This window comes from Uranotaenia lowii, chromosome 2 (assembly GCF_029784155.1).
Source record: "Uranotaenia lowii strain MFRU-FL chromosome 2, ASM2978415v1, whole genome shotgun sequence".
NCBI lineage: Eukaryota > Metazoa > Arthropoda > Insecta > Diptera > Culicidae > Uranotaenia > Uranotaenia lowii.
The window spans coordinates 347,529,990-347,542,710 of NC_073692.1; the positions used below are offsets into that span (position 1 = coordinate 347,529,990).

At 37.9% G+C, this 12,721-nt stretch overlaps 1 protein-coding gene across 1 annotated transcript; it reads right to left on the reverse strand.

The window, feature by feature from the left end:
• Positions 1–10,512: 10,512 nt before the first annotated feature.
• LOC129743624 (uncharacterized) lies at positions 10,513–11,496 on the reverse strand. The gene is made up of 2 exons (XM_055735705.1): positions 11,264–11,496; positions 10,513–11,194 (listed from the first exon to the last, which is right to left on the reverse strand). Exons 1-2 carry the CDS (start codon positions 11,448–11,450, stop codon positions 10,803–10,805), a joined length of 579 nt encoding a protein of 192 aa, XP_055591680.1. The 5' UTR covers positions 11,451–11,496; the 3' UTR covers positions 10,513–10,802.
• Positions 11,497–12,721: the final 1,225 nt, after the last annotated feature.

The window sequence follows — 12,721 nt, forward strand, 5'->3', positions numbered from 1 at the left end:
CCGGGAAAAATCGTCAAGATCTCCCGATTAGTTTCGGGTCAGGTCGGACTTGACCGTGAATGAGACGACACTGGGTAGTGTCACAATGGATCATTTAGATCTTAATTACAACCTGCAATGATTTGGGTGCGACAAAGCCGTGCTGCTTGAGAAGGAAGTTGTCATTAAGCCTAGGGTAGTTTACTGTTCGACAAAAATGAAACTTCCATTGACTCAAGTAGATATCATAGACTATAGACATTTCCTCAAAAGGGTTACGAAGTCCAGTGAGCAAAAATAAATTGATAACATCCTAAATTGTGGGTACGATGATCTTTAATGATCTTACAATCTGCATCCCCCGTTATGATTTGTCTAAAGGTGACTCACTAAAGTAAACAGTATTGAATTACTATAAGGGCATCTGTATTCGTGGTCTATTCTTGGGTCTAATTTATACAAGAATTGAACCAAAGAAATTAGATCCGATCCAATGAAAATACTGGCAACTGCACTCGTGTTCCATTAACTGTCAAACGGTTTAGAACTGCGTCAAATTGGATCCAAATCTCATCAGTTTTGGATCAATCCTTATACCAGCCCTAAAAAAAGTTGGGTTGAAACTGGTATAATAGATCACCAGTGCGGTTGCTCGGGTCGGAATTTGGGTCTAAACCGGCTGTTTGGACCACGGATACAGGTGCTCTAAGAAGTTTGATTTTTTTTTTCTAAAAATAATGCAAATGCCTGAAATATTCAATCACCCCCTATAATTTGTTTTGGTTTTAGTTAAACTCAAGGCCAAAAAAGTATAAACTCCAGAAATCGCACCTAATATCTCGGTATTAGGTATCAGGAAAAAGGCAGGCTTAATAGCGGCACGGCTCAAACAAACGGTAAAATTGTGTCTAGACTTTTTTTTTCTCATATTTTATCATATACCATCAACTGTGGCATCTTGCAACACTTCTCAACTTCAATGGCTTCTAAAAACTTATTGTTATCTCCGGACCATACAAGTTACATTAAAAGTTTCAAAAATGATGAGACATCAAATTGACGTAGTCAGACAAATTGTTGGTTTTACCAGTTATTTTTAAATTTACAAAAACATGCGATTTTAACGCTACTAAGAAAAAGGGTTAAGTTGCAACAAACTTTGTTTTAAATAAAAAAAAAATGAAATGAAAACGTTGGAAAATTTATAGTTTTTGATATATTGGGATGTCATAACGCATAAAGCACAAATTGAAGTCATTTTTTGTATTGTTCGAACTAAATATAATATTTTTTTCTGTCAAAAATGTTTTAAAAGCAAAAGCATAAGGGTGCTGCATACATTTATTGGTAATAATTACTACAAAAAAATCTACTAGCTGAAATCATAAAACTTAATATTTGGGTGGATGAAATTTCGAAATTAACAAACGCATGGTGCATAAAGAGCTTATTCCAGCATATGGAAACGAGATTTAAAAGGTGAATCTTTGATTTGCATTTTGATGCATTTTAGCCCAGATTGGTTGATTGTCCGAAAAATATTTGTATTATGTGTTGGTATAGAATAATAAACGCAATATAAAGATTGAGGGTGATATCATTGAGCCAATCCGTCATACTGGGTAAAGTTTGTAATGTAATGTAAAAGTTTGTACATCGATTACTCGATTTTTCAAATTGTCTATGAGAATCAAAAATTTTGAAAACTGTCTCGCGATGTGCGAAACTATATCATCATCAGTTTGATACCATCAAATCATGCGCGGTCCTATGGGGGAGGGGGGGGGGGGTGATCTGGGTAAACTTGGTAATCTGGGTGATCTGGGTGATCAAACCTAACCCCCACCTCCCTCCCCCCAAGCGGAAAAAACCTTTGCAAAATACACGGAAATGCTCGAACTTATAACCTTGAATTTTAAAACATTTTCACTCCGTGGAAATGTTCATCAAACAACAGAGGTTATTTAATTTGCCGTTAGAAGTTAGAAATTTAAATTGCAGTCAAATTGGGTCAACTTGCAGTTAATTTCCTCAAATTCCTATTAATTCCTATTATGGGTACATGCAACTTTAGTTCTACAAAACACTTCATAGTTCAAGAAACATTTTTTTTTAATTATTGACAAAAATTGCATAACCACATAAGATAAAGAACTTAATTTCAGCGCTTTTTTGTAATTTTTCTCAACACCACTTTCAAATGGGGTTTAGATTACTTCTATTCTATTTAACATATTATAATTTTTTTAACACAAATATGAAGGCAACCAAATTCACATTTTTCCAATATGCATAGCTAAGTTGGACTTATTTGAAGGCACTGATCCCACTGATATTCAATTAATTTTTCTATTACCGCTTGTTTTAGAGATAACTTTACTTGAGAGATAATTTCTGAAAAAAGAGAAAAATTCACTTTAGAAATTTGTGTTCTTTTTTAAGCAATACTGTAGAACAGGGGTTTTCAGATCGTGCTCCGCGAAACTTTTGAAAGTGCTCCGCGACGTACGCAACGAAAATCATAAACCAACTTTGAAAATCTCTGATATCTCATTTTTATTGTAACATAAGAAATCGGCGGCTGAATCCCTGCAGGGATGTTGGCAAAGAATGGTGGAATGTTAAAGTGCACTGCTTCGATCGAACAACGTTGTATTGCAGGACTGAGTGTGCAAAACACTCAATGAAAAGGCTGGCAATCTACCAATTGGAAAAGCTGGAGAAGCGCATACAATTGCTGAAAACTTAATCAAACCTTGTATTCAAAACGTCGTCCGTATTTATTTTTTATTTTATTTACATAGTATTCCGTCTCACGACATAACTTGTCGAACATAATTCCTAAAATTCACTCGGTCCATGGCAACCGCTCCACTTGGTCTAACCACCTCGCTCGTTGTGCCCCCGCGGAGTAGGATTCGGGACAACACTTTGTAGGCGGCATTGAGGACAGTGATCGCTCGGTAGTTCTCACAGTCCAATTTGTCGCCCCACTTGTAGATGGGGCATACTACCCCCTCCTTCCACTCCTCCGGTAGCTGTTCTATGTCCCAGATCCGGACTATCAACCGGTGTAGGCAATCGGCCAACTTGTCCGGGCCCATTTTGATGAGTTCGGCTGCGATGCCATCCTTCCCAGCCGACTTGTTTCTATTCAGCTGGCGAATGGCTTCCTTAACTTCACTCATCGTTGGGAGTGGCTCCTCTACGTCGTTGGCTACGCCGGCGATGTACCTTCCCCCACCGGCTTGATCTCCTGCATGTGCGCCGTTCAGGTGTTCATCGAAGTGCTGCTTCCACCTTTTGATCACCTCACGATTGTCCGTCAGGATGCCCCCGTCCTTATCCCGGCACATTTCGGCTTGCGGCACGAAGCCTTTGCGGGATGCACTGAGTTTTTGATAGAACTTTCGTGTTTCTTGGGAACGATGCAGCTGCTCCAGCTCCTCGAGCTCCTCCTCCTCCAGGCGGGGCTTTTTCTCCTGAAAAAATCGGACTCGCTGCCTCTCCCGTTGTCGGTGATTTTCCACATTTCGACGGGTGCCTCTTTGCACTACTGCCGCTCGCGCGGCATTCTCTTCGTCCATCACCCTCCAACACTCCTTGTCGAACCAGTCGTTCCGTCGAGTTCGCTCCACATAACCGATGACGTTCTCCGCAGCACTGTTGATGGCTGTCTTGATGGTATCCCAACAGTCCTCGAGAGAGGCTTCGTCAAGCTCACTCTCTGTCGTCAGCGCTGCTTCGACCGATTGCGCGTAGTCTGCCGCGACCTCAGGTTGCTTCAGTCGTGCGATATTTAACCGAGGCGGGCGCCGGTTTCGTGTGTTGTTCACTACGGAGAGTTTCTAGCGCATCTTCACCATCACCAGATAGTGATCCGACTCGACGTTGGCGCCTCGACAGGATCTGACGTCGATGATGTCCGAGAAGTGCCGGCTGTCAATCAAAACCTGGTCGATCTGTTATTGCGTTCGGTACGGTGAACTCCAGGTGTACTTGTGTGGGAGGCGGTGCTGGAAAAAGGTACTACGTACGTACATTCGTTTGGAGGTGGCGAAATCTATAAGTCTAAGGCCGTTTTCGTTGGTCAGCTGGTGCACACTGAACCTTCCAATTGTCGGTTTGAATTCTTCCTCCTGGTCGACCTGAGCATTAAAATCCCCGATGACGAACCTGATATCATGTTTTGAGCAACGGTCGTATTCACGCTCCAGCTGCGCGTAAAATTCGTCTTTGTCGTCACCGGTACTTCCGAGGTGAGGGCTGTGCACGTTGATGATGCTGATGTTGAAGAACCGGCCCTTGATTCTCAACCGGCACATTCGTGAGTTGATCGGCCACCACCCGATCACGCGTTTTTGCATCTTTCCCATCACTATAAAAGCTGTTCCAAGCTCATGTGTGTTGCCGCAGCTCTGGTAGATGGCACGACCATCTGGGTACGTTCGTACCGTGGAGCCTTTCCAGCATACCTCCTGCAGCGCTACGATGTCGCATTTGCGGCTGTTTAATGCGTTGGAGTACTGCCCACAAAATTTAGAGATCGGCAGTTCCATGTTCCAAGTTTCCAACCGCTAGTCCCTTTTCGTCGCGTGGGTCTTTGCCGATTTCCATCCGAAATTTGTTGTTCGTTGTTCGTTGCTTATGTTTTGTTTTGTAGTCATGGGCTCGCAAGGCCCGCAGCTACCCCACTTTCTCGCAGGAGGACCGTCGTAATGTTGCTGTTTTGGGTCCCGAACACCACCAGGACGTTGTTGCACTCCGCACGCCGCCCCTGACATGCAGAACATACGCGTACGAAGCCCCCTAACTCAGTTTGCATGCGACCAAAGCATCCACCAGGGTTGGGTACCCGATCTCCGCAAAGGTTGCTCGCACCCCAGCTAGCACCACGGGGAGGTAGAGAATCGGAGTTGCAGACAAGAGGTGATACCCAGCTAACATGAAATCGTAATAGAAATGATAATCCAAATCGATTAGTAACACATTTTCGATAACCGTCGTAAATAAGTTGGTATTGAGTGAATTTCCATCATTCCTTTACGACAAGCTTTGCTCAAAAAAAGTTAAATCGGATAGCAGTTTAGTCAATTCGTAAATATGTCTCCAAAAAGTTGAGAATATGCTAATTCGACATTAACGATTTGTATATATGCTATATACAAATTTGGCTATTATGCTATTTTGGTAAGTTTAATACAATCTTTTCATCTGGTATATTTGTTTGAATAATTCTAATGTTTCTGCGTTATACCTTCATAAATGTTTGCTGGGTATGAACACTACCCGAAGGTTGGGTGTATGGGGTCTCGAGTTGCACATTGTCTACCGTTCACTAGCCAAATCATCATCGTCCGTATCAAGGTTGATAATAAAACAGTGGAATTGGTAAATTCGATTCCCATTGCTGACAACACGGTTTCGCGGCTAATTTGTGACATGGCTGAAGATGTTGAAAGTGATTGAGCACTTCAAAATTCGACATGCAGCTTGACGAATCCTCAGATGTAGCAAGACTAGCAATTCTGATGATATTTGTTCGCTATCAAGATTCTGAATGTTTCGAAGAAGACTTGGTCGGGATTCGACCAGACCGAACTGAACGCCAACAGCATTTGTTCGAGTCACTTGAGGTTAATGTACAAATATTTTCAACAATAGACGGAATCTGTTAAATTTAACAACGAGAATCAATAGTTTATATTCCGAGAAACGCATCCCGGTGAATTATTTAAGTATTTTTGGTCTCGCATAACAATAAGATGAGTTCCAAAATCAGCAGTATAAAATTTTTCTCATGGCGTTCAGTTCGGTCTGGTCGAAGCCAGGCCACTTGTTCCTTTGCAAACCGTTGCCAACTTCCACGTAGGGGGCTTAAATTTTCAAGCTAAATAATTGATGATTATGTTACGGACAACAAAATTCCATGGAAAAATGCATTGATGTACATATGTATGGATGGTGCGAAAGCTATAGTTGGAAATACTGCTGAAGTCGTTGCCAAGATCAAAGAAAATACCAAAAGTTGCGGTAGTAGTCATTACATCCTTCATCAACATGCACTCGCTTTGAAGGAAGTCTTAGACGAAAGCGTAAAAATAGTCAACTTTATTAAGGCTCGACCGAAAAATTCAAGGATGTTCAAAGCGTTGTGCGAAGAGATGGGTAACCAACATTCCACGCTACTTCTTCATACCGAAGATCGCTGGTTATCTCTAGAAAAAAGTTGTCTCGCCTGTTTGAATTAAGTCTTTTAATGCAAGGCAAAGGAATAACAATCTTCGATTAAAACGGCAAAATCATAACTATCAAGAAAAAAATCAAATTTTGGGCAGAATCGCTCTAAAAGCGCAACTTGGACACTTTTCGAATTTAAGAAGCATTCAATCAGAAATAACCTTGAAGTTATCATCCGATAATTTCCAAGAACTATGACAATCACGACACTTTTTTGATAAATTTATTTTTGTTTTCCTTGGTGTAAACTTAAACTAACAGGCCCACGTTTCTAGTGAAGTCATTTACAATATCAATTACAATGTTTTGCCGCAGGATTTTGGTGAACAGCTTCCAGCCATTTTTCCTGAAGAATATCATAAAAAAATAAAAAGATCGAAGACTTCGAATGCGTGAAACAGCCTATTTTTATATCAAATAAACCAGAATCATTAACATTACAAGACTATGAACGATTGATAGATATGACATCGGATTCAAAGCTTCAGGAATGATTCGTATCCAAAAAGTCGTTGGAGATTGGTGGTAACTGAAAAATAAATTTTAAATTTTGTCCGATAAAGCAAAAGTTATTCTTCTACCGTTTTCCACAACTTATCTATGTGAGTCTGGATTTTCCTCATATATCGCAACGAAGACAAAATACCGATCCAGACTAAACGTGGAACGAGATGTCAGGCTACAACTGACACAAATTTAACCATACTTGTTACAGCTTGAGAAATCTAAGAAAGCGTATTTGTTCTATTGATATCATAAATTTTTGATGACACATAATTTGTCAATAAAAACAAGACTATTCGAAGAGTAGCCATTACTGATTTTATTGACTACGATGACAAGGCACATCTTATTTGAACGATAAATACTATTAAGTTTTCAAAACTCGGGTTATTCATTCTTTCAAAAATGTAGGTGCTCCGCCAAAATTTTTGGTTTTAAAAAGTGCTCCGCCGAGCAAATGATCTGAAAACCCCTGCTGTAGAATATTATAAAAGTTCTGAATATGAAGGTTTGAATTCAATTATCATCTTTCTCGGATAGCGCGAGTCATTTTGACTTCTGAGAAAAACATTATAGGAGTTTTCATTTTGTTTATTTTTTTTCTAATTCTGCAATATACAGAAAGTTTGACAAAATTTTAAGAAACCTTTAAATTTAATTGGATCCTAGATATTTTTTAAGCAGTAGTAAAACCGTTTTGCAGCCTTCAAAAAATTTGAAAATGATTTGAAATCTTCAAAATGAAATATCCAAACCATTCTTTTCAGTGTTTGATTTCTATATTTGTTTGTTTATTCTCTTGTAAGTTAGGTTTCTTTCAAAATTGATTCATTTTCTTAAATTTGAATGTCATATTAAAATCCAACAAAAAATTCGAGTCAGGACGCCAAAATCATCCAGAATCAATAATTGAAATACAGCTATCAAAAATGCTGTTCACTTGTATAAGTTTTGAAGCTTGAAAACTATAAAATATCATAAAGTCATGTGTGTGTGTGTGTTCATTTTAAATTCAAAAATTAAAATTTAAATTTTGGTATCGATTTTCAGTTTCCAGTAACGAATCATATATAAAAAAGGCAGCCATGCAAAATAAAAATCGAATACCAAATATAACAAATCTACAAACTCAAGTAGAACGTTTAAACAGGTGACATGACCGTAGGAACGGGGAGGGGGGGGGGGGGGTATTTGGGACAAAATCCGGGCTTTTCCAATGAAATCCGGGCAACTGGGTTGAACCGGGCTTTTCCAAAATTTTATATAAGGCATCCAGGCCAACCCAGTTAAAACCGGACAATCTGACTTATCAAAGAAAATCAGGTCTAAATATTAAATTTTAAATTGAACCCATTTTGGAGGTTCTGGTTCCATATTGCCATAACCAAAATTGTATTTCTAAATAATTTCGTATTTCTGATTTTGTATCAAGTTTAGAATTCTTGATTTTCAGTTCAAATAATCATAAGAAATTAGGAATTGAAAGCTGCTTTGAAATCCTGGTTCAAATTTGGTTTTTCATTTCATATCTAATTTGAATCATGTTTATCGAAAACCATATACCTACATTTTCAATATTATAATAAAAGTTTTCCGTATATGAATAAAGAAGATTTTTTTTAATATTCAAATGTGAAGTTCTTAAACTTTATTCTAACACTAAATTCAAACATTTATAGCTTCAAAGTGGCGATCCAACATTGAAATCTCAGAATCAGATACATCATTTGAAGTTCACGTTTTAATTCAGATTCACAAAACAGATTAAAAATAAAAAAATAAAATAATGAATTAAGATTAAACCATCACTACAGAATTTAAACAAAGGATTCATGAATGAGGACTCTAAAAATTGGCTCAAAAAATTCTGATTTACAATAAAGATTCGGAAATCGTATTTTTTGCGCATTTCAGAAATCGTATGGAAATTTGGAAACACATTCAAAGTTCAATTTTTGAATTCAGATTCCGAGTTCAGATTGAAAATTAAAAAAAAGATTCGAGCGTTGTTCGGCAAAAAATCATAGGTAATATAAACAGTCAACAAACCTAACCCCCCCTCCTCCCCCCCCCCCCCCTCCTCTCCCCTCATGAGTCGGTTCTTCCTACGGCCCTGTCAGGTGACTATTTTCTAAACAAGATCTTGAAGTGATTTTTGCCCAATTTGGCTTGGTTTTAAGATTCACGCCAATCATATCGTCAATGTGGTTTCCAGATCATTCACACGGTATTGGTTGAAATTAAATTATAATTCTTTTCCAGATTTGAAAAAAAAGTTGATCATATATATCGTAATAGTTACCACTATTCTGGATTGATTTTTTGATAGAAAAAATATATCCTAAGTTTAGAAGGAGAGTTGAATCATGAACCCAGTCTAAAGACGGGGTTGGGAAAGTACAACAACAAAAATATGCTGTATATTTACGTTTCGTATAAGTTCAAATATCTTAGTTAATTGTGGGCCAATTTCAACAAAAACTACATAAAAATATAGCTGAAGGTCAATATAGCTTAAATTATTGGAAAAAATCAAAAAAAAATCTCAAGGTGGATCCAAATTTTGCCTAGATTTTCTTGTTTCAGAGACGCAAAATTTAAAAAAAAATTATCTTCTCCAAACTTTAGAAAATTTAAATAAAAAAATATAATTATTTCTGACATCACAAAACGGCTTTTTGATCATTTTAAAATAAGAGATTTGAGTTTATGTAACAAATTTGTTGAAGCCTTAAAAGCGTATTGTTTGAAAAATACCTAAGATTCATTTTGTTTTAAAATAACTTTGAAATTTTTATAAAATTCCTAAATTTGCGTAAAACTGGATGATTTTTTTTCTTTTTCTGGGATTTTTATCCTACGCAGATAATTCATCCCTCAAAGAAAAAAAAACTAATGTAACACTTTCCAGAAATCGAAATTTTTGAAAATTTATCAGATTTTGTACAATTACCTTATCTCCTTCCTTCGGCGCAGAATCCGTCCGGATCATTTTTAAGCTTCATGAACGGTTGTAGACGATATTCCCAACTTATTGGCGACATCTCGAACGGAGAGATTGGAGTTTCGCTTGAAAGTGCTATCCACTCTTCAGTTCGTCACTGCGGCTCCCGGATTTCGATTTACCCCAGATCCCAGCTTCCTGGTTGTCGAAATACATTCCCCGAACACTTTTATTACTTTGGTGACGGTTGATTTCGCCACATTCAACGATTTTACTGTTTCTGCGTGCGTGTAGTTGGATTTCCACGAAGTGCACAAAATTCTGGTTTGTAGTTCCTCTTGCTTGGACGCCATTTTGAAAACTAAAGACCTAATGTCGAAAGCCGAAGCCAAAGCATCATTCTTCACACACGCATATCTACAAAATGAGAAGTGTTCAGGTTTTTCATATGAATGGTTAGAAAGAATACGGCGAATTTAAGTTGACAACTTTTTGATCCGAACACCCCTTAGCTTGAAACCTTCGAGTCAACCTTTGGACAAGATTTTGCACATGTTCATCTCAACTAGCGACTAACGACTGTGAGTGGTTTTGTTCACCTCTTTGTGGGCTTCGCAGATACCAAGGCACTTTTCGACGGAAGACTTCAAGAAATCCACGATTTACAACATAATCGAAATGCCCTCTGCTGGTCATCAAGAATACAACAGTCGAATGAAACAAAATTCTTAATCCAGTGTTTCGGAAAACTAAATACCAGTTTATTCCAGCTACTTAAGACTCACCGGATATTTAGGATTCTAATCCAATCCTCAGTAGACACAAGTTGTAAAAAATAATAGACATTTAATTACAGAGGAAATAGTTTCAGTTCCCATTTACATGAATCATTTATTTTCGAGTAAATAGCACATACCTTAAGTTTCAAATCTTTCGTTTTCTTATCGACTTTATCAATAACTAACTCACTGCTGCAAAAACTGATCATACAAATGGAGAATTTTGCAAATTTTATAATTCTAATACTGATACAACCCATTTCCGACATAAATGTGGTGCTTATGACTAGAATTATGATGATATTTCATATAGAAAAATATATCCTCCGCTTTCATCGTGCATAACTGAGCACAACTTAAGGCTTCGGCTGTGCTGCATCGCAAACCTTCGGGTAGAATGAGTGGCACGTTTGCTTGACCTGAGCCTGAACCGCGGCACACTGGCCAGAACCCTGTCCCTCCGGGGTCTTACAGGCCGCATCGATCTTCTTCCAGAGACATTCCCCGAAGCTGAGAGCCATCGGATTGCACGCGTCCGGCTTGGCCGCTTGCTTATTTTCGTTGTAACACTCATCGATCAGAGCTTCCTTCAGGGGAACTTCCCACTGGGAGGCATTGAAGTACTGCTTCACTCCCTTGACGACCGGATCGAACTTCAAGTTGCCATCGGAATCGGTAAGATTGAATTTGGCCATCACACATTGGTGCATGCAGGCCACCTTGTCCCGATTCTTCAACATTGCTTCCTCTGAAAATTAAAATGTACTCATAAGTTCCTATATGAGTCATCACAATCTAGGAAAATCATTCACGTTACCATTCATATCTTCCGGAAGTCCAGCTTGGGCAGCACATTGTTTCTGGATCTCAATAACGCCTCCATCCGGAGCTACCTGGGTGGCATTTTCCTGCTTAACAGCTGGTTCCGGTACCGGAATGGAGGTCGTAGAAACTGTTCCCAAAGAAAGTAGAACGAAAAGGGCCGCTACACTCTGTTTTTGCATTGTGCTTGATTGTTATCGCAACTGGTCAGCAACTGATGGAAACAGATATTCCACCAAGGTGTTTTATATTCCATTACAACAATGGGGAAAATTAATTGAAAACCCCATCTTTAGGCAGCAAATTAAAAAGCCAGCAATTATCAACCCGCCTGACTGACTATTCATAGAGATGACGCAACGACAGGGGCACAGTAATTGTTCTCTCACTGCTGCTGAACACTTTCCATCCGAAAATTTGTCATCAACGAGCTACCTGCGTAAATGATCGCTGGGAAAATGATTGAGTGACGTTCAGAACAAATTAAAAAAAAATGTGTAACCTTTAGGAAAGTTACAATGTAAAGGCACTAGAGCCTATATGAATGAAAAAAATTGAACATCCATAGGAAATTTCCTTTGGATAATTTAATCTAATGAATATTGCTCGACTGGAAAAAGTAAATTCAATTCAAACTATTTTTAATAAAACTAGTAGAACAATTTAAATCATCAAATGAATGCCGATTCAATCGATAAAATAAAAATTTATAGTATGTATTCAGAATCCTTATTGACAACTACATTTCGAAATTTAGTAATTAACTTAATCCTTACATTAAAAATTTGGAAAACTCAAATTAGTATGACAAGTCATATTTCTAACCTAACAGTCAACATTTCTACTAAATATAACAAATTAAAACCTGAGTTTGCTCAGGATTGCACCATTGGCTTGGGACAGGTTTGACTTATCTTATTACCCTCCAATTGTTCGAAACAAATTTCCAAAAAAATTGCTGGCTTAATTCCACAATCCGTTTTATAATAGTTTTCGGATCATTCAATGCCCTGTTCAACCCCCCGCTAATCTCCTTAAATAGAGTTAAGCAATTTTTTATATATGAATATAGAAGAAAAAAAATAGTTAGATACGCATTTTGACATCTTACCCCTTCACCATTTAAAAAGTATACTTATCTTTATATAATAAGCTAAGGGAATATTTTAACGGTCTACAAATCAGTGCTTATAATTTATTTGATCACAGTATGCCAAGATCGCTATAGCTATCGTCCTTAAAAAACTTATTTTCTCACATCACCTTGATATATATGACCGTCGGTTTTTGGAAAATAATATTCACATAACAATTCAAATCTCAATGTTTATGCATAAAATTTGATGATTATAACTCTTCATCAAGAAGCATCCAAGAACTTAGAACAACAAATACTTTACACTAAATGTGCAAAAACTGCAGCACAAACCCAGCCCAAGCCCAAAACCCACAT